This window comes from Acomys russatus, chromosome 31, assembly GCF_903995435.1.
Source record: "Acomys russatus chromosome 31, mAcoRus1.1, whole genome shotgun sequence".
NCBI classification, from domain to species: Eukaryota; Metazoa; Chordata; class Mammalia; order Rodentia; family Muridae; genus Acomys; species Acomys russatus.
This window is the reverse complement of record NC_067167.1, coordinates 18863570-18889815: the sequence shown is the minus strand read 5'-3', so window position 1 is coordinate 18889815 and position 26246 is coordinate 18863570. Positions and strand designations below refer to the sequence as shown.

Genomic DNA, 26246 nt, shown 5'->3' with positions numbered 1-26246 from the left:
AACAATTCACTACAAGTTTGCTTCAACACATAAAAATACTTTTATATTTAAAAATATTTATACTTAAAATAAGACAAATCAAATAGCCCATCTTCCTTTTTGTTTCCTTATTCATATACTGCACATGGCCAGTATATATTTTATCTAAATACCAAATCAAAAATGAACTCCTACCAGTTAAAACATTAAAATTATATTAGAAAGTATAAAACAGCTGGGTATGGAGGCATACCTGAAATCACAGCACACAAGGGGCAAAGGCAGGCTACTGCAATTTACAGATCAGCCTCAGTTACAAATCGAGATATCCATCTGTGTGTGTGTGGATGTGTTTGTGTGTATACACACATATATTCTTTCTGCATAAATACATATACATATGCAGTATAATTATATAAGCTCTATATAACAACATTAAAAACAACTATTTCAAAATAATGATAACTATACAATTGCAAAGGGTTTGGGTTTTAGTTTTCCTCAATTTTTGCTTTTGCTACTGTTTCTCACAATTTAACCATACTTGCATTACTTTTATATTTAAAAATATTTACTTAAAATAAAACTAATCAGATACTCCACATTCCCTTTTATTTCCTTATATACTTCACATATTTATTTATAGTTTTTGTTTTTATATAAATTGGGACAAGCAGGAAATGACAACAGCTAATTACAGTCTGAAGAAAATTCCCAAACTCTTCTTAAACACAGTCATTCAAAGTAGGACATGAGACTACATTTTTATTTTCTATGCTGGAAAGAGATTAATCAAACATACCATGATAACAACGGGGAAACTGGAGCTGGAGAGACGGCTCAGCAGGTAAGAGCACTGTCTGTCTTGCAGAAAACTAGGGCTCAGTTCCCAGCACCTACATGCTGGCTCAGCCATATGCATCAGGTAGACATGTGGTCCACATATACATGCAGACATTCATACACATAAAATAAACATAATAAACAAGGAGGAAACTGAATGGCTTTAAACTTAAAAACAAACAAACAAAAACAAAAACTTACAAGCTAAACACCCCTAATCTTAAAATCTGGCATGTTCTAAAATCTTACAATTTTTTTCAGTGTTTGTTTTGTTTGTGGGTTTTGTTTTTGTTTTTTGAAACAGGGTTTCTCTGTGTAGCCTTGGCTGTTCTGCACTTGCTTCATAGACCAGGCTGGCCTTGAAATCACAGAGATCTGCCTGGCTCTGCCTCCCTGAGTCCTGGGATCACAGGTGTGCATCGGCACATCCAGCTACATCTTGCACTTTTTGAGTACCAACACGATACAACAAGTAAACAATTCACCAAGCTTGGTGGCACCAGCCTGTAACAGCAGCAATAGGGAGACTGAGGCACGAGGGTCCTTATTGAGGCCTGGTAGGCTGTGTAAGACCCTGCCTAAGGAGAAACATAAAAGGGATAAGGAAAAGGTGTAACATTTCACAACCAACTATTCCACACACAAAATTATTTAAAATACTATATAAAAGTGCCTTTAGTTTAAATGTATAATGCGTGTATGAAATATAAATTAATTTCGTGTTTAGGGTTGGTTCTCCTTTCCAAGATACTTCACCTGCATACAAGCCAATCTGAGCCCGGAAACATTTTCAGTCACTGTCATTTCCAAAAGGAGATATTCAACCTGTACTTGTCTTTGCTAGTGTCCTCAGAAAGCACTCAAGAAAGAAAGATCATCTTGTGCGTAGCCATTGTTTTAACACAGAGAGCTAGAGGATACCGCAGCACAAGTCAGAGGGATGTCCTAACTGTGGCATAAAGGATGACGCCAGCGCTCTTCCCAATGAAGGGGCAGCAGTGGGCCATACAAGAACAGCTGCTACTGTACCCTGAGGCCTACCACACCACTTGAGGAAAAACAGAATTTTGAAAAAAAGCTAAAGATGATGTAAAAGTTAATCTCTGGCCAAAAGTGAAAGAAAATGAGAGGAGCTAGACATAGGGGGTGCACATTTATTCATTAGTACCAAGATGTGCTGTCCAAGCTGATGGCTCTGTGGCCCCCATCTTCAGCAGAACCAGGCAAACAGGGCAAGTAAACTGTACATGGATGGACGCAGGGAGCAGATTCCACCACAGAGTCCAGTCAAGTCAACAGCTTTACTGTGCTTTCACTTTCTCTTCAGGCTCATTTCTCAGAATAAAAAGAGCTGTCTCTTTGACAGAAAATAACTCAACTAGTAGAAACAATAGCATACTGAAAAAACCATAAAAATTAAACACAAAGGAAGGACATGTATATTATTCCATTTAAAACCTACAGTTTCTTCCTGCCCACGTGGCTCAGCAGGCCTTAGAACCTGAACGTCATTTGCTGTCCTCAGTGTGTGGTGACTGTCTTTTCTGCTGGGAAACTACCCTGAGAAAGTCAGCTAAAAATAGTTTAGGAAATGACCACAGTAGAATTGGTGCTGATGGCAGTGACGTCACTTGGAAGAAAAGGCCTGCGCCTCCGGAAAGCCCACAGGGCTCACTCTGCTATTTCTCATGAACCACACCGACTGATGGCTCTGTAACCTGTCCTTGGGCAAAAGTCAGGATCATCCTCCTGAGTATGGCGTCAGGCCAGGTTTTGAATCTGCAGTCTTCACAGTGCAGAGAGTGAGGGAGGCGTGACGCTGGCGTAATGGGGAGAGGAGGACCATAGGTCTCCACTTGTCTCCTCGTCTCACTTGTCGTAGTCTTTTCATCCTTACAACCGTTCTGAGGTGCCTGTCTTTGTAGGGAAATAGGCCAAGTTTTTAAATCTGGACTGAGACACAGCAGGTTCTTGTGAAACTTCAGTCAGGTGATTTTCCAAATAGCATAATGGTGATCCCAACCTTCTCTTCAGAAGATTGTTCTCCCACTGATAACATTTGCCATCTATGTCTTCAGTATTTTGATGACAGGCTCAAGTCTTCAGTGATATGTATGGGGAAGGAGATTGATTGGTGATTACTAGACTTTGTCATGGAGGGTTTTGTTTGAATTTGGGATTTTTGTTTTTATCTACTGCACTGATCTCAAACAGCTTTATAGAAACAAATTTGGGAGGGGGTATCAAAAGCCAAGCATTATCCTAACTCCTTTTCAGTGACCCAGTGACCAATTCTTAATTATCATGAACACAATGGTATATTGATTTAACATTTCTTCTACTCGGTACTTATGTGAAAGGAGTTACATGTTTTTCAGAAGTAGAATTCTCAGATTTTTCTTCTTGTGTGAAGGCTAAAGTTGTGCTTGAAGTTTAAATTACTTTGTTGAAGAGATCTATAAAATAAAAATGCCTCTAACCTGTAAGGCCCCTTGCGCAAGGACAGATAATTTCCTGGAAGGGTGTGGGCTATTAAGCGTATACAATAATAAGCCACATGTTTTCGCTTCTTTAAACAACATTGGTTGCCTCAAATGTCCAAGATGTGCCTGGTCACACATAGGCCAAAGGCATGCAGGCAGGAAGTACGTCAGGAGGTGTGCTTGGCCCCGACTGGACAAGGGCAGGAAGGATGTAGCCTTGTGGGTTTCACCTTTATAAGCACCAGACTAATGTAATTTGAAGTCATTCTCTAGGAATCCTTGATATGAACCTGGCCAGTGTCTATCATCCTGGCCAGTGTTTAAAAACGTTTGCTTCAAATTTGGCTCAAACACTGTGGTAATGGCTTATTCTCACCTAGTGGGATTTGCTCTTGGGCTTCTCTGATTTGCTGATACTATGGAGGAGCATGCCTTGTCTTCCATAGTCACTTTAAAATTTTCACAACTTAACTTTGTAAAACTTTCTAAACTTATTCATTGTATGTCTTTACTATACTGAATGCCCATGAAATATTTATATTTAATTTGTAGTTTATAAACTTTTAACTTTATATTTTGTTTTGTCAATGTTAACTCCTCCAAAAAGTAATTTAAGATTCTTTCCCAAAATGATATACTCAAAAACAAGACTTGGTGTTGCATGCTTGCCTGTCATTCTTGCATTCTGGGAGGCTGAGGAATGGAATAAAGAAGGTTAAAGGCAGCAAGGATGCTATGGGAAAGAAAGTTTGTTCAGAATGCTGATCCAAATAGCACTTTAGAGTTAATGCAAAAACCAGACAACTCTGTTCCAAACACGGGTCAATAATGCAGAGATTTTTAAATATTAAAAAGGAAAAAGTGTTTTCAAAACAAAAATCCAGATCACCAAAAATAAAGCACAAACAGCAAGTGTACAGGGTTCTAGGACCAAAATCAGATAACAGCAATAGTCACAGTCTGTATTAGAGACCAAAAGTATCACACAAGGTGGCAGACAGAAAGAAGTAAGGCCCACTAGGAACTCAGAAAGTGGATACTACTACTGCTCTTTGCCATAAACAGAAACTTTTAACAACACTTTAAGTCCTCTCATGTTTGGGCTTGAAGTTTGATCAAGACTTTTCCAGAAGCCAGAGAAAGAACATTCCAAACAGTGAATTATCTACAAAAATGAAAAACATCTATGGTTTTTATTCTTTGTTATGTTCAAAACAAAGCTATGATTAAAGTTAAAAAAAAAACAAATAAATGAAAATACCATGCATTTATTTTACTACTACCTCAAGACCCAGGTATGCTACTCCTAAACATATATACCCAAAAGATGCTCCACCATACCACAAGAACTATTTTCATAGCAGCTTTATTTGTAAAAGCCAGAAACTGGAAACATCACAGATGTCCCTCAACCGAAGAATAGATAAAGAAACTATGATACATTTACACAATGGAATGCTACTAGGCTATCACTAACAAGGAAATCTTAAAATTTGCAGGCAAATGGATGGAACTAGGAAAGACCATTCTGAATGAGGTAACCCAGACCCAGAAAGACACGCATGGTATGTACTCATTTATAAGTGGGTATTAGCCACATAGCACAGGATAACCATGCTACAACCCACAGACCAAAGAAGCTAAGTAACAAGGAGAGCTCAAGGGAGGATGCTTGAATCCTACTAAGAAGGGGAAATGAAGTAAACATCAGAAGTGGAGGGAGAGAGGGAACTGGATGAAAGAGGGAGTGGAGAGGAATTAGGAACAGGGAAAGCAGAGATGGAGGTGAGATGAGAGAGCTGGAAGAGAGAAGGGAAATTGGGGTTGGAGCATCTCTGGAACATGCTGGAGACCTGGGGTGGGGGAGGTTCCTGGGAAGGTACAGGGGTGATCCTAGATGAGACTCCTAGTATCAGGGGACACTCAGACTGAAATGGCCACATCCTGTAGCCAGGCAGGACTTCCAGTGGAGGGAGGGGCACACCAACCCATCCAAAAAACCCTCAACCTGAAATTTGTCCTGCCTACAAGATGTGCAAGGATAAATAATGAAACAGAGAGTGGGGGAATGGTAAAGCAATGGCTGGCCCAGCCTGAGACCCACCTCATGGGAGAGACCCAACCCCTGACACTACTAGTGATACTGTGCTATTCTTGCAGACAGGAACCTGGCATAACTGTCATCTGAGAGGCTTCATGAAGCAGTTAATAGAAACGGAGGCAAAGACTCACAGTCAACATTAGGCACAACTCAGGGAGTCTTGTGGAAGAGTCAGGGGAGGGTTGAGAGAGCTGGAGGGGTCAAGGATACCACAAGAAGACCTACATAGCCAACTAACCTGGGCCCAGGGGCTCACAGAGACTCAGCCACTAGCCAAAGAGCATTTATGAGCTGGACCTAGATCCTCTACACATATGAAGCTGACAGGCTGCTTGGTCCTTAAGTGGGTCCCCAACAACTGGAGTGGGGTGGGGGGGCTGTGTCTGACTTGGCCTCTGTTGCCTCCCTCTGAATACTGTTTCTCTATCAGGCCTGCATTGTCTTGCCTCAGTAAAAGAGGAGGCACTTATTCCTGGTTTGACTTGATATACCAAACAGACTAAGAAAAAAATAAAACAAAAATATTTTTCCATTCACCATTTATCTGATTTTTCACACCAAGCTTCAGTTTTCTCTGGGTACTAATGCCATGTCCTACAGCCTATTAAAATTCAGCACTTCTGGGACATTATGCAAACCACACAGACTGAAGGATCTATTTCATAAGACTTGCCATCACCAAGGAAAAATCCTGAAGTTATCCAAACTTCCGTCCACTGACCATAAGTCAAGGGTTCCCACAACCTGTCTTCTGGTTCAGTGACTTGTTGTAAAGGGTCAAAGGCCCAGAGAAACATTTTACTTATTTTACTATAATGGATACAAATGAACAGCCAAATGAAGAAGGGTTTAAGGCAAGATCTGGGTGTATTGTGAGCAAAGGAACTCTTGTCCCATTGGAATTTGGAACATGCCTCCTTATCAAGTAATGGACGTGTTCAATAACTCAGACACTCTCCAAACTTGCAAGCGCAAGATGTTTATGGAGGTGCCATTACTTAAGCATGACTGATTAAATCACTGCCATTGGTGATTAACTTAACATCCAGCCCTTCTTCATCCTGGGGTTGGAAGGTGCAGCTCAAAGTTCCAAACTGGAATCTCTGGGTTAGTGTCTCTGGCAACTGAAGCAGAGAATTATGGTGTTTTCATTAGTTTGGCAATCAGCAAGAGCACCTCAGGGCAACTACCCACTGCTAGCCTACCCTTGTATAATACGGAACTGCACAGTGGGCACACTAGCAAGTAGCAGGAGTAGCCTGAGGAAATAATGACCCTAGCTCTAGAAATCCGACAACCTGAAACTTACCTCAGCCTAGGGGGTTAGGGTCAGCATGCTTCATGAGGCCCACATGCTAGGGGAAGGCAGTTAACTGCCCCTCACAAACCACCCTAGTCCGCTGCTCAACTAACTCTGCAGCAAGACTTCAGTAACAAGAGCCCTACCCTCTCATTGCGCAGTTCTCCCATTAGAGCTGCCTTCCTTTCAACACCTTGTCTCACCTTACCACCCAGCCTGTGTTGCTCCAGCAGCCAGACTCATTGCAATGACACAAGTAGTCTCTAATCTGAAACAACTAGGGAAGCATCAGTTACCACCTCATGCTGGACCTGATAATAAGGCACGGCTGTCCCAGATTTAAGGCCTGCTTTACAACAAAGCAAGTTCAAGTCCAACTTGAGCTGTTAAGCAAGATCTTGTCTCAAAATAAAAATTTCAAAAAGAAGGGAAGGGTTTGAAGTCATATCTCAGTGGTAGAGCACTTGCCTGGCATCTTCAAGGCCTTAGGTTCAATCCCTAATACAACAAACAAACAAACACAAAACTTTAGAGAGTCACCTCATTAGCACAAACTAAAGGTGAAGTTGAAAGGGCTCACTACAAATCAAGAATGAAGCTGCTTTCACTATTACAGGAAATTCCAAAGGACGTAATAGTCTGTGGCATAAACTAAGATGGACCCAACCATGCATTTCTTACAAATAACATCACATCAATAACCTCATTAGGAAACAAGAACATCTATGATATCCAAACAAGCAATAAATAACTATAATATACAGAATATCGTAGATTGTTAATAATATACAATTGGCTCATATTACTAACAACTAAGATAATGCAGCATTAGCCTCTGCAAGACTGCTATCAACTAAACACAAACTTGAAAAACAAAACGAAAACCCGTCCTTTATTGGCCAAAAAGAAAGCAGGGCTGTGATCATTACCTACTGTACATAATACCTAAAAGGAACAACTGTCCTTAAAGCCTAAAGCAGAGGTTTTCTTTGAAACAGCTTGTTGATCTAATTCAGCCTAGTTGTTTACTTAATGAAATTTAGATAATCTGAGCTGAGGATGTCACTTAATGGTAAGGGCCCTGCCTAAGCATGTTTAAAGTCCCAGCAAATACAAATGTATGCGAAATACATACACATACAATCTACATGTCAGAATCATACTAGCACCACCATGGAAAGTTACCAGAATCAAAATGGAATCACTTAAATCAACCCTAAGAAAAAATAAAGCTGTGAGATTATTAGGGAAAAATCCTCACACAACTGGTGGTGCTGCCACAGAAGGTTACGAGACCTGCAACCTTGCACAAAGATCAGCACAACTTTATACACACAAACAAAGAAAAACCTTCGTTGGGAGCATCTGCCCAGCAACTTGGACTGAAACTACCCTTGTTATTAATCTTTGTAGCTAATAATTCTTATTTCAAAATATCTTATGTATTCTTCCTGATTCTTTTGCCTTTAAAATTCTTCCTTTGTCACCGCCTCCTCGAATATATTCCTAGTTTACTACAGCACATGGTTTACTATTGCCACTGCAGTATTATTCTATTCTATTCTATTCCCATAGAAATGAGCACGAATCTGTGCAGGCTCTTCCTCTGCCTGCTGTGTAGGTTGGCAGTTATCATAAAAAATAAAAATAAACCAATAGCTACAGCTTTCAAGCGTAACTGAAAATCTTCACCAACAAAGAGCTGGCAAGCATCTGGAGAATGGGCGTGTACAAGACAACCACTTTACAGATCAGTAAGAAGGCTTTTCCACTAGCTGGAGAGTCTCTGAGTCACATTTTCCTACGACTCCACACTGTGCCCCTAACTCTGCATCTGAGTCTCCATCAGGAAAGATCAAGCAGAGAAAAGCAAGCTCTTGAGTGGGAAACTGTCCTTAGGTCACGCTCATAGCCTAATTACTAGAAGAGATACAGAACTGCCTAGGTAAATCCCCCTACTGTGAAAGTAATGAAACTGAGCGAAATGGTAACTTTATCATGGTGCCTTTATCACACAGAAAACATGAGTTCAGCAAATTTACAACCCATATCATCTCAAAGAACCAAGTAAACCAGCAGAAGCCAAGTTAATGAAAGACTAATCTCACAGAAAGTTAAGTAATGCTAAATTCAATTTTTAAAAATCTTTGGAAAACACAGTCAGATATTGCTGTGGTCTGAATGGATAAGATGAAAATGTGTATGTCTGAAACTTATGAGGAGGTTAAAAGTTAGGACCTTCAGGAGCTAACTAAGCCATCATGGCAGTCTTCAGGAATAAATTGCTAATCTGGGTAGTGACAAAATATTGAGGTTTCGCATTCTATAAAGAATAAAAACATACGTCTCCAGGCCTCCTGCTCCTTGACCAAGGGTTAGTCCCAAGCTCACACATGGCAGCTCACCACCACCTGTAACTGTAGCTTTCAGGGAGCAACTGGACACCACCTCCTGATACCTTCAGCACCAGACACACACCTAGCACACATATACATGCAAGCAAAACACTCACATACAGTGAAAATTTTTAAATATTTAAAAAAGAAATCAAACGACATTAAGAATCTCTTAAAAATATAACTTTTGGGAATAATTTTGCTTTCTTTCGCCATCATTCCACCATAAAAACTAATTAGAAGGCTAGGTATGGTGGCGCATGCCTCTAATGCCAACACTCTGGAGGCAGAGGCAAACAGCTACCTGTGAATTCAAGTCCATCCTGGTGTGCAGAGAGAGAGATGGGGGGTAGGGGAGTGGAAATCAAGAAAGAGGGAATGAAATAGAAAGAAATCAAGTAAGAAGGGGGAAAACTAATTTAAAACATTTCACAAATTCAAAAAGGTTGAAAAGACATCTTCTGTACACAGACCCTGGGAAGCACTACTTGTGGGAGTTTGAACGGAAATGGCCCCCATAAGCTCACTTTCCATAACAGTGCCATTATTTGAAAGGATTAGAAGGTGTGGCCTTGTCGGAGGAAATTTGTCCCTGGGGATGGGATTTGAGGTTTTAAATGCTCAATACAGGCCTAATCTGTCTCTGTCTCTGTCTCTGTCTCTGTCTCTGTCTCTGTCTCTGTCTCTGTCCCTCCGTCCCTCCCTCCCTCCTTCCCTCCCTCTCTCTCTCTCTCCTTGCTGCCAGCAGATCTGATGTAGATCTTTCAGTTACCTCTCCAGCACCATGTCTGCCCGTGTGCCACCATGTTTCCCGCCATGACAATAAGGGACTAAACCTCTGAAACTGTAAGCCAGCCCCACTTAAATGTTTCCTGTATAAGAATTGCCATGGCCATGGTGTCTCCTCACAGCAATAGAAACCCTCCCTCACTAAGAGAGCATTAAGTACATTATCTGAGTACATCATGCAGCATCAGGATCCCCTGCCCACTATCAGAGCCAAACCCCTGACACAGAGGGATCGTGAGAAGGTACACTGCGACCAACACGTCCAGCTCCATGACCAGCAGATGGTGAGAGCGGCACCAGCACATGTGAGGAACTTTATCATCACCCCTTCCTTCTGCCAGACCTTCAGAGTCAGGGACGCTGCTGCTCAGCTGGATGAACTAAACGTGATGGGTTTGCTTAGGCCCTGGAGCAGCAGAGGTCAGGTGAAAGCACTGAACTGCTAAAGTCAAGGCCATCATAGTTATTGTGATAGCAGCACAGGCAAAGCAATGTCCATAATGGCTTGACCTGTAATGGGCAGCACAAGCTAAGTGACTTTTATGGTGGCATGATTCATATGGAACTTTGGTACTGGCTAATCATGGTGTTTCCAGGCATGAAATAAATAAGCTGACTCCATTTGTTTGATCTTTATAAACAGAAAAAAAAATTCAAATGAATGAAAGAAGGAAACATTGGATGATGGTAAGAGGGAATCTCAGTGCATGAACCAGTTCCACATTTGATCCAGTTTGCAGACCAAGAACCCACTGAGTGAGGGGGCTGCCAGGTTGCCCTGAGGATGGACCTTGATAAAGTACCTAGGAGTTTTATGGCTAGTCTTTTTGTCACCCTTCCCCTGAGAGACCTAGGGGCTTTTACAAGGGTAACTGTACAGTGGGGAAAGGGAACAACAAGCCTTTCTAGGGTCTATTGAGTACCAGCTCAGAACTGACGCTGATTCAAGGAGATGTCAAGAAGCACTGTAGCCTTCTAGTTAAAGTAGGGGTTCATGGAGGGCAGGTGGCTAATGCAGTTTTGGCTGAAGTCCAACTCACAGTAGGTCCAGTAGTTTCCACACTCATCCTGAAGTTGTTTCCCCAATCCCATAATACAAATCTTGGATAGACACATGTGGAATTTGAGAGAATTCCCACACTTGTTCCCTGACCTGTGGAGTGAGGGCTACTATGGTTTGAATGACAAAATAGAAGCTACTGGAATTGCCTTTGCCAAGTAAAATAGTAAGTCAAAGACAGTATGATATCACAAGAAGAACTGCAGAAATTAGTGCATCATCAAGGACTTAAAAGATGCAGGGTGGCAGTTCTTATAATATCTCTATTTCACACTGGCCCACTATATTGATGACATTAGGCTGGCTGGACCAAGTTAGCAGGAGAAAATAATCACTCTGACTTGTTGGTAACACATAGGCACATCAGAGGATGGGAAATAAATCCAACCAAAATTCAAGGGCCTTCTACCTCAGTGAAATTCTTAAAAAGTCCAGTAGTGCGGGCATGCAGAGCTATTCCTTCTAAGCTGAAGGATAAATCAGTGTACCTGGCCCCGCCCACCACCAAGAAAGAAGCACAACATTTAGTTACCTATTTGGATTCTGGAGACAGCAGCACATTCCTTCATGCAAAGTGCTGGAAGAGTTTGCAGGCAGGCCTCATACTTTACTTCTTAGCTTTATCATATACTCTTTAGGTGATTTCATTTATTAAGATTAGAATCTAATCCAGACCACAGCTATCCTTCAAAATCAAATTTTCCTGTCCTTCTAAGTGAGAGTGTTTCTAAATCAGCTTCTCAACTGGGTATTTTAACGGCTCACATCTGTAGTCCCAGAATCTGGAAGGAAGAGGCAAGAGGATGCCACACATTCAAGGCCAGCACAGATCACACAGTGTGTGCCAGGCCATCTTACACAACAGTTAAGACCACGCATCAAGAAAAAGATGCAGCGTCAAAGCCAAAGCCATTATCTCTTCTGGCAAACCTTTCCCCATCTGTATTACTTATCTCTCACTGCAAAACTATCATACTAATCCTGGCAAATCCAAGCCATCATCCGTAACTCTTTCCTTTTTCTCCCTTTAACCTTCACATCTAATCAACAAGCTAATTCAAATGCCTCAATGAATTTGGAATCTCTCTGCCTTTCTTTATTCCCTTGGACACTGCACTATCTCAATTCAAACTGTCTTTTCTCACTTGGCCTGAAAAAGAGAAACCTAATTTACACCATATACTACCATACCTACGTCACTAGGGCTTCCTAAGATTTGCTAGATCACCTGAGATACAGCATGACCAGAACCAGAACTCTCACTCACCTCCACTCACTGCCATCCCAGGAGTGGGGCATTATATTTGGTTAGCTGAGTTAATAAAATAACATCTTTATGCATTTAAAAAACTTCTCAAGGAAAATCTAACCAAATGCAGACAGGACAGTTACAGTGGTTCGTGCCTATCATCTGAACACTCACAAAGCAAAGGAAATTAGAGTTCCAGACCAGCTTAAATCAAGAAAGAAACATAAAACAGATTTTTATATACCATGATTCACTGCAGAACCACTGAAAACAGCTAAAAAGTAGAAACAACCTATGGTCCAAGGATGATAAAAGCCCTGAGGAGATTAGGGAGATGCAAGGGAGATACCTAAACATAATAAAGGCAAATGTTCTACACTGAACTGCATCTCCAGCTTGAATTCTCCTTCTTAAAGATGTCTAGCAAAAGCTGACAGACTGGGCAGGCAGTGCTGGCACACACCTTTAATTCCAGCACTCAGAGGCAGAGGCAGGGGGATCTCTGTGAGTTTGAGGCCAGCCTGGTCTACAGAGTTTCGGGACAGCCAAGGCTAAACAGAGAAACCCTGTGCCAAGAAAAAAAAGAAAGAAAGAAAGAAAGAAAAGAAAAATAAGAAAGGAGGAAGAGGAGGGGGAAGGTGAGGAGGAAGGGAGAGAAGGAGAAAGAGGAAGAAGAAGAGCAAGAAGGAGGAAAAGTAGGAGGAGGAAGAGGGGGAGGAAGAGAGGGAGGAGGAAGAAGAGGGGCAGGAGGAGGAAGAGGGGCAGGAGGAGGAGGAAGATGAAGAGAGGGAGGAGGAGGAGGAAGCAAAACTACAAAGCCAGTTAAAAGATTAGTGTTTGCTAAGAATTAAGGAAAAGAAAAAGGTACTCTGGCCAGGGAAGCAGATCAATGACTGCACAACCATCTTCAGAGAAGCTTTGTCCTGCAGCAGACACCCAGAGTCAGACATGATGCATAGAATGAGAGACCTTAGAGCACTCAGCCCTAAACAGGATGTTTCCATCAAGCCTTTCCCCTCAGGACTCAGGGAACCCTGTGGGAGAGGAGGCAGTGTTAGAACCAGAGGGGATGGAGGACACCAAGATACCAAGGCCTTCGACATCAACAAGATCTATGCACACATGAGCTCACAGAGACTGAGGCAGCATGCACAGGACCTGCACCAGATGGGGTCCTAGAGGTCAGAGGAGAGGTGGACACATGCCCCATCCCTAACCCAGAAGCAACCTCCAATTTATAACCATTTGCAAATGTAGTTTTCTCTAAGGGAGTCTCACTGGGAAAACAAGCCCTAAGGATCAGGCCCATGCCCAGCAGTGGCTAGATGGTCAGTAGAGAAGGAACTCGAGGGCATCTCTGGAGGTTCTTTGGTTCATAATGTCATGTCAGGACTTCTCCTTTTAATTTTTACTTAAATTTAATCCTATTTATTTTATTTATATTTTTCTTATATTTACCCCTACAGTTCTTTGAATATAAATGATAGCTTCTAGCTTAGTGTTTTTGTGGGATTCCCAAGTGCGTGACTGAGTGGGTCTCTGCACCTGCATCTGTTTCTTGTACCTTTTCTTTGGTTCTTTTCCTTCTGTTTATTTTGTCCTGTTCCAACATGTTAGATTTTGTCTTATCTTATTATGTTTTACTGTATTACTTATTATCCCTTAGAAGCCTGTTTGTTTTCTAGAAACAGAAAGAGGATGGATCCAGACGGGAGGGAGGTGAGAAAGAACTGGTAGGAGCAGAGAAAGGGAAAACCATAGCCAGGATATATTATGAAAGGGAAAAAAATCTATTTTCAATATAAAGAAAAAAAAGTAGACCACACAGAATTTTTAGGGAAGTAAAACTCTACGTGTACTTTAGGGTTTTATTGTGAAGAAACGCCATGACCATGGCAACGCTTGTAAAGGAAAACATGTCACTGGGGCTGGCTTACAGCTCAGAGGCCCTGTCCACTGTCCGCAGGACGGGAAGCATGGCGGCACACAGCAGACATGGTACTGGAGAGGAATTAAAAGTTCTACATGTGGATGCACAGACAGCAGGAAAAGTCACACTAGGCCTAGACTGAGCATCTGAGACCTCAAAGCCCTTAGTGACATACATCCTCCAACAGAGCCACACCTACCACACTGAGACCACACCTAACAGTGCTACTCCCTATGGGCCTCCGGGGGCCATTTTTACTCAAAGCACCACAGTGATAGTATGATAGCTACACACCCCCATGAATTTGTACATACAGTATACAATACCAAGAACGAGCCCTAATGTAAACTCTACACTGTGGATTACAGAAACATATAAATGAAAGTTCATCAGTTGTAACAAAGGCACAGCTACTGGTGGGAAATGCTACTAAAGAGGAGACAGAGCAACTATGGGGAATCTCTGTGACTTTTGCCCCATTTTACTATGAATCTCAAAGTACTCTTTTTACAAAGTATTCCATTTTTTAAATTCATGAGTTTTCTTAAGGATGGGAAAATAAAGTGATCAGCACTAAAAAGTTAGCATACCAATTCTTATCCAAATTTTAATAATTAAAAAAAATTGTTCTGTCCTTCTGGGATACATGGCAGCTCAAGACCATCTTTTAATTCATCTGCATGGGATCTGACACTTTCCTTTAGCCTTCATAAATACCATACATGCATGGGCTGCACAAACATACATGCAGGCAAAATACTCATACACATTAAAAGATTTTTTTTTTATTTTCATTCTTTAAATTCCACTATGTACTTTATTTATATTTCTCTGCAGATATACTTAAAATACAAATGCGAGAGTGGTGTTAGAGTTTGGGTCTCATTTGTGTTTTAATGCCCTTGAAGCTCTTATGTAATGCTTTCTCATATCGGTTCTAGGCTGTCCATGAAGTTTGCTTCAGCTGACAGTAGAACAGCCAATGAGACTCAAGAAAACTTCAACTGTGCATTCAAGGGCTGGTACGTGCGTGCATGCGTGAGTGCATGTGCCCATACAAAGTTTTCTGAAACCAGTAAGCTGAAGTCCTGAGAGCAAAGGAGCTAGAGAGCAGAGTGTTGATAAATGCTAGTGCAGTAGCAGCATACATGTGCTTGCATGTGCAATTTCTCTTTTCCCTTCCTCCCTCCACCTCTCCCGCCTCCTCTCCCTGCTCCTCTCTCCTCTCTCTTCTTCCCTCTCCCTCTCCCCTACCCTCCCTCCCCACCCCCTCTCTCTTCCTCCCTCTAGCCGAAGGAATCAGGGAAGCAACAGGCAGCCTGCAAAAAGCAGCAACCAAAAACAGTCTGAACTTCATAACAAAGGTCTCCACCTTTGCACAGACAAAAATCACAGGATCTGATTGTGAATTTTCAGCAACTCTGAGACAACTCAGGGTTCTTTCCCTCCCCCACCAGGTTTGACAATTCTTCACTGTTTGCTCCTACTTTTTCACATTTGCATACCCACACTCAACCAAACAAGGCCTGTCTGGCACCCTGGTACTGCCATAAATTTGGACCTTCCAGATCTACAGAGCCAGAACTGCTACAGCAGCCAACAGAAGAAAAGAAGGAAGGAATACCAAGCTCTCTGCTATAGCCAGGAGCCTCACCCTAGATGCTCCTTCACTCCTCAGAAGCAGCAGAGTCCAGTTTCCACCAGGCCTCCTCATCAGAGGAAAGAAAACTGCCTTACAGACTGGCCAGAGGCAGACTTGTTGACGGATCTCAGAACCTAAAGCTTCTGCCCTGTTTAGGAAGCCTCCTCTGGCTGCTGGGGACAGAGGGCCCATTACAGCTTCAGCCTCCAAGTCTGCACTTCCAAGGCTGTAGAAGGAAGTCACCCTTTCAGCTGCTTTCTTATATTAATAAAGGATTAAAGGGGCAGCAAGAGGGCTCAGAGAGGAAAAGCACTGGACGCCAAACCTAACAATCTGAGTTCAATACTTGGAACCCACACAGTGGTGTGGTAGAAGGGAAGCAACTCGCCCAGGTTGTCCTATGTCCTCTACAAGCACATCCTGGCCCCCATGCATGTGCACACAAACGCACAAGCATGAGTGCACACACAAACACATAAAAGGGAGATTAATGACCTCTTCAGAAATACTTTACACAATTTTATTTTAATTTTTAAGTTAAATAAAAAATGGAAGGCTAAATGACAACTAACCATCTCATTTGAGGCATATTAAAATAAAATCAAACTTTATTAATTGGTGATGGGATGTTACAAATCAATTCTCTAGTGAGAGTGTAACCAAGTACAAAACAAGTATTTTTGTATCCTTCCTGCTAATCAATTACATAACAACAAACTCACATATGAGCAAGCATATTTGTAAGTTATTTGTAACCAGGAAACTGGGAATAAACTGTTCTTTGATAATCTTTATTAGTGTTCTCAACGTCTGAGTCCTAACCTATTTGAGAGTCGAATCATCCTTTCCAGGGATCGCCTAAGACCATCAGAAAACAAAGATATTTACATTATGATTCGTAACAGTAACAAAATTACAGTTAAAAGGTAGCAATGAAAATAATTTTATGGCTGTGGGGGTCACCACAACGTAGCAACTGCAGCATTAGGAAGGCTGAGACCCACTGCTCTATACTCTACAATATAATATCATTATTAAAATTAAAAAATATGACCATGTTGTATTATGTTAATGGTACTAGCAATAACAATTATGAGAAAATATACAAGACATTAGCAATTACTTGAGCAATTTTCTAGATTTCAGCATTTACTATCTGCTTAAACATAAGAATAAGTCCTTCCATTTCTACTCTAATCTCTCCTCTTAAAAACTGGCATTCTTCAATCTAATCAGCATTATGTCCATAACACCTTAAATACCTTGTTTAGTAATTAATTACTTTTTATACCAAGCTCCTTTGCCTCTCTCTCTTCTTAAAGCTAAATATACCCTGATCAACATCAAATCCTGAAGTAGAAAGCTTACTCAGACTTCTGTTATAGTATGACCTTGATGTGGAAAACTTAACAGCACCATAACTCCACAGACACCTTTCAGCTCATTATAAAGCTTACAGAGAAAGCAAATGCACTTCATTTAACCTAAATCACTTCTATCCACTTTCATTTCAATATAATTCCTATTGTTTTAACTGTGGCAACTGTAACTAATCTAAGAGCCATCTACAGCTTTAATAATCAAGCTAACAGAGCCACCAACACTGTTAAATTATTGTTAGGTAGGATGCAATCACTATTCAATTTGCCTCTCTAAGTGGTTTCTAGGAGCCTATGTACCTTGCTGTTGTATTGGACTCCACAGCTCCTCAAAATCTCCCATGTACTTCAGGATATGCTGCCAGCTAAGTCCTTCCTTCCTACCTAATCTATAAGGAAACGTCCAGGAGAGAGGGATCAGACACTGTTGCACTTTGAATGTGAAATGTTCCCAATAAGCTCCTATGTTTGGGCACTTGATCTCCACTTGCTGGAATCTTTATGGGGCAAACCTAGCTAGAGCACTTCACGGGGGGTTAGGCTTGGCCTGGGCCCCATTTCTTTCAGTCTTTCTCGTGTGTGTGTGTGTGTGTGTGTGTGTGTGTGTGTGTGTGTCTCTCCCTCTCCAACACACACACACACAGGTACACGCAGACACGCACACACGCACGCGCACACACACGTCCATCCTGAGTACCAGGCTGCCCTCATGCTCCTTCCAGCATGCCTTTTCATCCAAGATGAAGTGTTTCCCCTCCGGAAGTATAAGGCAGTATAAGCCTTTTCTACTTTAAGTTATCTTTCTCGAGGTATTTTATCACAAAACCAGAAAAGAAACTAGTATATGTAACTATCTAATTGAAACTGATTTTATTTTCATCAAGTTAGCTGGTCAAGAGCTCCAGAAGCAAACCAAGTCTACCTAAACCTAGGAATGGGCTCAAAAAGAGAAGCTAGAATCATACAGACCAACACTCAACTACTAGTTAGCCATCTGGAAATTTTGAAAACATATTTAGCTTCTAAAAGTTTTAAATTCCCATTTGTAAAGTGATATTAATAAATGGAAGGGCAGTTCCGGCTGCTCGCTGATGCTGCAGAGGACCCAGCTTCAGTTCCCCACACCCATGGCAGCGGCTCACAACCACCTGTACTCCTGTTCCAGTCCCAGGGTCTCTGGACACCCTCTTCTGGCCTCCAAGGGTACCTACCTACATGTACACAGTACTTATATGTAGATTCAGGTGCACACTCATTCACATAAAATAAGTTTTTTAAAAATCAGAACGCTAAGATTCTAGCTGGGTATGATGATACACAGCACTTGGGAAGCAGAAACCGGAAGGTCAGGAGTTGAAGGCCATGACTCGATTGAGCCCTTAGTTAATTTAAATGTCCATTCAGAGAAATTAAATCTAAATATCTACCCAATCTATATGCATGCTTGGCTTTCTTACAGTCATTTTCAAATGATTAAAACAGGTTAGCGGTAACTAAGAGTCACAGGAAAGTACTTACCTCTTCACTGTAGTCAAGGGTTTAAAAAAGTAGTCAGGAAAAGATAGACAATTATAATTAATTAATTATAAATTACCAGTAACTAAATTAGGCAAATATGACATTACACATAATTTAAGAAAAGAGTAAGTTTTTAAAATATATAATATAAAATCTACATATTTCCGAAAACTATAGAGTAGAGGATGTTTAGATTCATCAAATATGTATAAGCAGACACAAAACAGCCAAAACAAAGAATCAAAGTCCAGTTCTGAGAAACCACATTTTTAAAAAAAGCCTTAAATTTTAAAAATTGAGGCAAGGTGGAACACACTACCAACACCCAGAAGACTGAGGCAGGAGGATCATGAGGTTAGCCTAGACTCTCTGTCTAAATGCCTTTTTTTTTTTTTTTAAATCACCAAAGGGAATGAACAGGGAAAGGTCCTAGCAATAAAAATTTCAGAATATGGCATGCATGCATCTGTTCAAAGTTCAGCTTGTAGAACTGAAAAGGTATTATGCAATACTTTATAACCTAACAAAATTCTAATCTACTGGCTATAGATATCTTATAAAAGATACACAGACTGTCAGTTTCAACATGGCAGTCAGGTGCTCAGAAGTAGAACACCTTCTTCAATTACATGAGGGTCTGGTTTTAATCCCTAGTACCTCCAATTTGAAAAAAAGATCAGCCAGGCGCTGTGGCACACACCTTTAATCCCAACACTCGGGAGGCAGAGACAGGTGGATTACTGTGAGTTCGAGGCCAGCTTGGTCTACAAAGTGCGTCCAGGACAGTCAAGGCTACACAGAGAAACCTGTCTCTTGGGAAAAAAAAGATGAAGTTCATAAAGTAGAACACAAAAATCGTAAATCCAGTATCTGCTCAAATTGTAGGTGGTTGCCATCATTCTAGTTCCCAAAGAAACGACCTTGGGGTGAACTGTACACGCAGGCACTGTGTCAGGGCTGGATCTCAAGAGTAACCCTTGTGTCCATGGGGCGTGTGAGGGAAGCACACCTGGGTGGAGGGAGAGGCTGACCAAGTTCTGAAGCTGAGACAGTCCTTCACATCAGTCCCTCACTACAGCAAAGGGACATTTCTCTGTGTCCTCCACATTAGCCACAAACAAAATGTAAGCTGCTTCCAAAATGAGGGTATCATCTTGGGGGACGGGAGGGCAGCTTCTGTTTGCTATGACAGATCCAAGGAGGGGGAAAAAACAGAAAAAAAGAGAAAAGAAAAGAGCAGAGGAGAGGGAGTTTTATTATTTAAAATAATTTTAGCTCCCAGCGTTAGGGCTCATGACTATAATCCTAGTACTCAGAATTCTGAGCCAGGGGGATTGCTGAGAGTTTGAAGCTACCTTGGATAACATGGTGAGTTCCTAGACACGTTAGGCTACAGTGAGACTCTGCTTTTTATATTAATTAATAATATGACCTACCACTTAAATGTATCTTGACACAGAATGATTGTTTTAGCAAGGGTTTCTATTGCTACAACAAAACATCATAATCAAAAGGCAGGTTGGGGAGAAAGGGATTTATTTGGTTTACACTGGATTGAAGAAAGTCAGGACAGAAACTCAAGCAGAGCAGGAATCTGGAGGCAGGAGCTGATGCAGAGGTCATAGACAGGTGCTGCTTACTGGCTTGCCTCCCATGGCTTGCTCAGTCTGCTTTTATAGAACCCAGGACCGCCAGCCCAAGGATGGGCTGGGCCCTCCCCCATTGATCAATGATTGAAAAGATGCCTCACAGCTAAATCTCATGGAGGCAGTTCCTCAACTGAGGCTCCTTCCTTTTTTATGACTCTAGTTTGTGTCAAGTTGACACACAAAACCAGCCGCTACAGTGGTATAAAACTGTGAATTCTTAAAATATTTTAAAATACTATTTACCTATGAAAGGTCAAAGGAAGTACCACTGAGACCCTAGAAAACTTATACATTTTCATACTTATATGAAATTTAACAATGGTCTGATATTTAAAACTGAGAAAAGTGTGTGACTTTTACTGAATTGCACATGGATCATGTAAACTGAATACATGCATGCTAGAGCTCCAATTGCCCTCCTCATTTTACACAGTTCAGGATTCCCTAACCAATGAATGGCCCCACTCACAGTTAAAACGGGTCTTTCTACAGCAATTAACTTAATCAAGACATTCTCAAAGGCTAATCCAAACAATTCCTTAAAACTGTGCTGGAAGGCTTGAACCCACATGTCCAGTTGACAATACTAACCATCATAGTTAATAATCTTTTACAACAACAAGGTGAGCCAGAAGTATGGCTCAGGGGGTAGGTATCTGCCACCAAGCCTGCTGACCTGAGTTTGATCCCCATGGTAGAAGAAGATAACTGACCTCCATATACATTCTACAGCTCGCTCACAAGCACATGCACACATGCACGCACTGGCTGTCTCTGGATAAATTAAATTAATTTTTAAAATTTAAAACAAAAGGCTAAAACAGTTAAGAGCACTAGCTGCCCAACCATGAAGACTTGAGATCACACACCAGCACCCTGCTGAGCAGCTCACAAGCAGCTGTAACACCAGCTTCAAGAGATCCAACCTCGGCTTCTGGATCCCAGTCACACAAGCATATAAGCCCCTACACTCACATAGACACACACACACACACACACACACACACACACACACACACACACACAAATAAAATCTTTTCTAAAATTCTTTTAAATAAACACTTTATTGTAGTGAGTTCACTAAATTAACATGCTATAGGGATGACAGGTAACTGCCATGAATTTAGTACTTCATTACTCTGTAAGCCCTTTCCGCCATACTCAGAGGATTCCTAGTCTGTGCTGCTGGTTTTTACTCATTTATTCTCCCTAAGATTCTCCTGAAAGTGACTGAGAACGATTTAATTATCTCAGTGGCATTTCTCAGTCCTTACTGAACTTCACTTCCCTTCAACATTCGTACGACTCTAACTTGCTTCCACTTGTCTCCAAAACGCAGGACACGTACCTCCAGCTATCTCATCTCTCCACAAGTGCATCTAGATCTATAATTCACACGCATCTTCCTCTCCAGTCTGCTTCTACCTACTTTCTAACCCTGACCTTTGTCTAGTGGACCATCGTCTCAGTTATTCAAACTACCTCCAAGTCAAGAGTCTTACAGGGCTGGAGAGACGGGTCAGGGGTTGAAAGCGTATTCTGCTCTTCCAGAACTTACAAGGCTGCTCACAACACCAGCTCCAGGAGAGGATCCACTCCTCCCTCTGGGTTCTGTGGGTACTGCACTCACAAGCAACAAACCCACCCTGACACACACATAGAACTAGAGCAGTAACACGTATCAGTATATGTATTTATAAAAATAAAGAGTAAAAAGCACCATCATGTATACTGCTGAATTTTCTTGAAAAAAAAAATCAATCTTTTCTATCCCCAAAGCCACCCCCTGAATTCACACTCTGATTCGCCAGACTTAACAAGCAGAAGCCCATAAGTGCTTATTCAATGGAGAGACCCTAGAATCTTGGCAAATTATATCAGTAGCAGGCAAATACTTGCTTACCATGAACAAAGTCTAAAATTTGGTCCTTGGATTACAAAAAGAGGAAGGGGAGAAACAAAGGAAACAAAAGGAAAGAAGGAAGGGAAAGATTTTTCTTTAAAATCCCACTTTAGAAAATATTCTGATTTTCTACCTGGCCCTTCCCTTAATGAATCATCCCTCTGCACAACCAGCACATGTTACAGCACGGTCTGGCACTCTGTATTCAGATATTCAGTGTTTTGCTCTCTGAGATCAGCTTGTTGTCTTTTATGAGCAGACACTCACATACCCCAAAACTTGGCCTCTCAAATTATCCCTCACTGGCTGAATAAAGTGCCTACACCTGGGCAGGACCGACATGAGGTAGGTTTGAAGGAAGGATCACGGGAGGAAGGGAAACGGAGAGAGATAGGAGAGGAGAAGGAGGGGCAGAGTCACCAGGGGTTAGTCAGAGTAAACTATCTGCAGCTGGCAGAATCACACCCTGCCTTGAGCACCAGACACATCATAGTCAGCTGCTGTGGACAATCGCAAGCAGCTCCATATCCCACTACACTGATAGGTATGTAAGGAACATTTCGATTAATGGGACTAGCATAGCTAGATTTCTATTGCTGTGATAAAACACTGCAGGCAAGGAACTTATAAAAGAAGGTGCTTAATTTGTATCTTATGGTTTCAGGATGATAGAGCAAAGGTGAGGCAGCAGGAGCAGCCGAGAGCTCACACCTGTTTGCACAATTTGGAGGCATACAGGGTGGCACTGGAAATGGCTTGAGGCTTTTGAAGCCTCAACTCTGATCTCAGTGATACATCTCCAAAAAGGCCATGCCTCCTAATCCTTCCCAATGAGTTCCATCAATCAGCGACAAAGTATTCAAACCTAAGACTCTGTGGGGCATATTCTTTTTCAAACCCTCATGGCTACTTTGAAAATCACTTGAACTTAAGTCTCTCAGAGGCCAGAAAGAGGATCACCATTTAGTATATCAGGCAGTTTGCAAACTTTGTGCCATTTCTTTCTAAAAGAACATGGTATGATTTAGTAAGAGTATTAATTTTACTTTGCTGATAAATATAAACTATTTCTAAGGTAAAAATATATTTAATTCAGAATTGTAGGAATGGACGGGTTTCTCTTCTGGTCATTTTGTTTATCTCTTTGGTGTTACAAATCAGAGTGTAGAAAGTGAATGAGATGCCATGAATTATCTGTATCAGTGAAGTTATACCTGTTAGCAAAAGCCACTTGTAGAGTTAATAAAAGCACACATTCTAGGATCTAAATTAGTAACATAAGCACAAGCATTAAGATTCATCAAAATACCCTACTAAATCCTAAGCCTTCAAACAGACACATGGACCTTACAAACTTGAATGTCTCCAGAGAGACGCAAGGTCCTCTCACGGTTTGGTGACTACCCCCTGGAACAGCCTTATCTCCCCAGCCATCCCTGAAGACCATCTCATTTCTGAACTGCTCATCTCCCCTAGGATCAACCCTTCCTCTTCTGATTCCACGCTTTTATAAAGGCCATTCCCTAGCATGTCCTTCCCTCTCAAGCTGTAACTATGCCCTCCTTCCTGAAACGTATCCTAGCTGCCTAACACCCTCTTCCAAAAGTGGCTCCCAGAGCCGTCCTCACTCTTCCAGCTCACGGCACTGTAATTACTTTTTAATGTTCACCTCCCCAACCAGGTTCTGAGTTCTAAAGGGAGAGTGACATCTTTCTAAACCATTTCTCAGCTCCTAGCATTATGCCTGAATGCTACTGAAGTGCAACATGCATGCTGTAGGAAAGAAAGCTAACTATGGAGAGCAGTTACAGACTTTTCTATTACAGAGTGTACACATTTAGCATGGTGGATCCCAACCACAGGCAACTTAGGCTCTAGAGAACATTTAGTAAAGTCTGGAGATATATTTGGTTGCCTCAAAGCCGGTACGATATTGGGGGGAAATGTGGCTCCATAAAGCCAGGGATGATGTTTGCCACTGACGAATGCACACGGCCATGCCTACAACAACAACAACAACAAAAAAAAAAAAAAAAAAAAAAAAAAAAAAAAAACTTGCTCACAAGCATCAATGGTTCCGAGGCTGGGAAGCCCATTTGTCATCTGGTTTATTTAAATACAATGATTCAATAACCCATCTCAGCAATAACCACAGTAAATCCCATTTGTTTTAGCTTTGGCAGAAAGTTCTTGAACAGTTAGACACACAACAACACTAAGAATGACCTTCACATAATCCCACTGCTTCGCAGCATCAAGAGGCCTGGAAAGCATCCCATGGTTTTGGAAAGCCAAGATGTAGCTTCCAGAAGCAACTCCCAAGCCTGAAAACACTGGTTATAAACTATAAAGCAAACTCCTTTTCTCTTGGCACGAGGTAATCAGTTCCTCCAGGCCTGATAAAAAGTCTCCTAAGTAAATCAAGTAATCAAACATACACAGAAACCCTTACTATTGAACAAAGCAACTGATGGGCAGAGTAAAGGGCATGCCCTTGTCTGCTGCCAAATCACTGCTTTATCAAAATTGCCAAAACTGCCAAAACAATTGCAAAAGAAAAGAGAGAGAGAGAGAGAGAAAATCAAATGTCAATACAGAGGGTCCCAGGCAGAAGTTAACTGTTTCTCCCCTGATATATGACCAGATGACTTCAATCTTTCATAGAAGCTGTCTAAGCAAGACTGGCTTCCTGTGTCCTGGGTGACTCAAGCCTCCTTGGCACATTCCTTGACTACTACACATTCACTAAGTTCTTGTCCTTTGAACTAATTCTCCTGCTCTCTAGGTAACAACTCTTCACACTAACTAGTCTCAGAAGGGAGCAAACAGAAGTTATCCGAACAAAAACTTTAGTAGGCAACTCTTAATAGAAGAGATTTTTAATTGTGTTAGTCTAGGAAACTGGTATCAAAATAAAAACGCCTATGGCTTTCCAGTGCTCTTACCTTTTTACCCTCAAGATTTTCCAGATTTTAATCTGAGATAGCCCTGGTCGAAGCTAAACTGGGTAACTGCGTTTGCCGTCTGACCCATTTATTCCAGTATAACTATAATGAGGTTCTGGAGCTTGGGGAGGGAAAATGCACTTGTAAATCTTTTAAAAAGTTTCCAACAGTGAGTAGTATCTTCCTTTTTCCTCTCACTTTTTGCCAGTTAAGCGCCTTCTAGTCCCAGGACTTGGCCTGCGCGCCAGGCCGGGTCTCCCATTACTCTTCCTGTGTGGTGCAGATGAGTAAAGGGGCAAAGCGGCGGCAGGAGGCAGGTGATTGTCCTCGGGAGGTGGAGGCAGTGCTGGAGCAAGGGAGGGCCCAGCAGCAGCCCGCAGCTGCCCGCAATCGCGCACCCACTGGCCGGGGAGCTGGGAGGGCCGCGCGGCCACCACACCCTCCGGGCCGGCGGTGACAGCCCGGCGCGGGAGCCGACCCCGGACCTCCGGGGCTCCGGCCTGCGCCCCGCCCCACCCGCAGCCCGGCTCGGGCAGGACCAGCAGGCCTCGGCGCCCGCCGCTACCAGGCCTAGTGGAGCCCGGAGACCCCCCCACAAGCCTGCCTCGGTTCCCCACGGCCCGGTTCGGGCGCTCGCGCTCACGTGTGCTGCCGGAAGGACGGTTTCGCTCTTACCCTCTGCAAGATCCTCCGGAACATGGTTTGGCCAGCAGCCGCCGCCGCGGGGACTCTCCGCGCTGGACTCGGGTTACTCACGACCGGAGGGCGCGAGGGCCGGCAGCCGAGCCGGGAGGAGGGCAGGGGCGGGGGGCGACGCGGTCGTGGACGCTGCTCGGGCGGCCCCGACTTGCCCACGGGCGGCGAGAGGCAGCGAGCACGAGCCCAGCGAAGAGGTAGCCAGCGAGCGCCCTCCCGCCCGCCTGCCGGGCCGCCCCCGTAACTGACAGCTGGGCGGGCCCGCCCGTGGCCGAGGGGCGGAGTCGCTGAAGCCCCGCCCCCTCGGCCTGTCCGTCCGCTGGGAGGGCGGGGCCGGAGGAAGGCCGGCCCGAGGCTTTGCCCAATCGGAAGCGAGGCTAGCGT

At 42.6% G+C, this 26246-nt stretch overlaps 1 protein-coding gene across 1 annotated transcript in view; it reads right to left on the bottom strand.

The window, feature by feature from the left end:
* Positions 1–25969, bottom strand: part of Eea1 (early endosome antigen 1) — a 101682-nt gene extending 75713 nt beyond the window's left edge. Inside the window, exon 1 of the mRNA XM_051139909.1 lies at positions 25842–25969. Within this exon, the coding sequence (XP_050995866.1) occupies positions 25842–25865 (24 nt within the window). The 5' untranslated portion in view covers positions 25866–25969. The remainder of the gene's footprint in view (positions 1–25841) is intronic.
* Between the last annotated feature and the right edge of the window lie 277 nt (positions 25970–26246).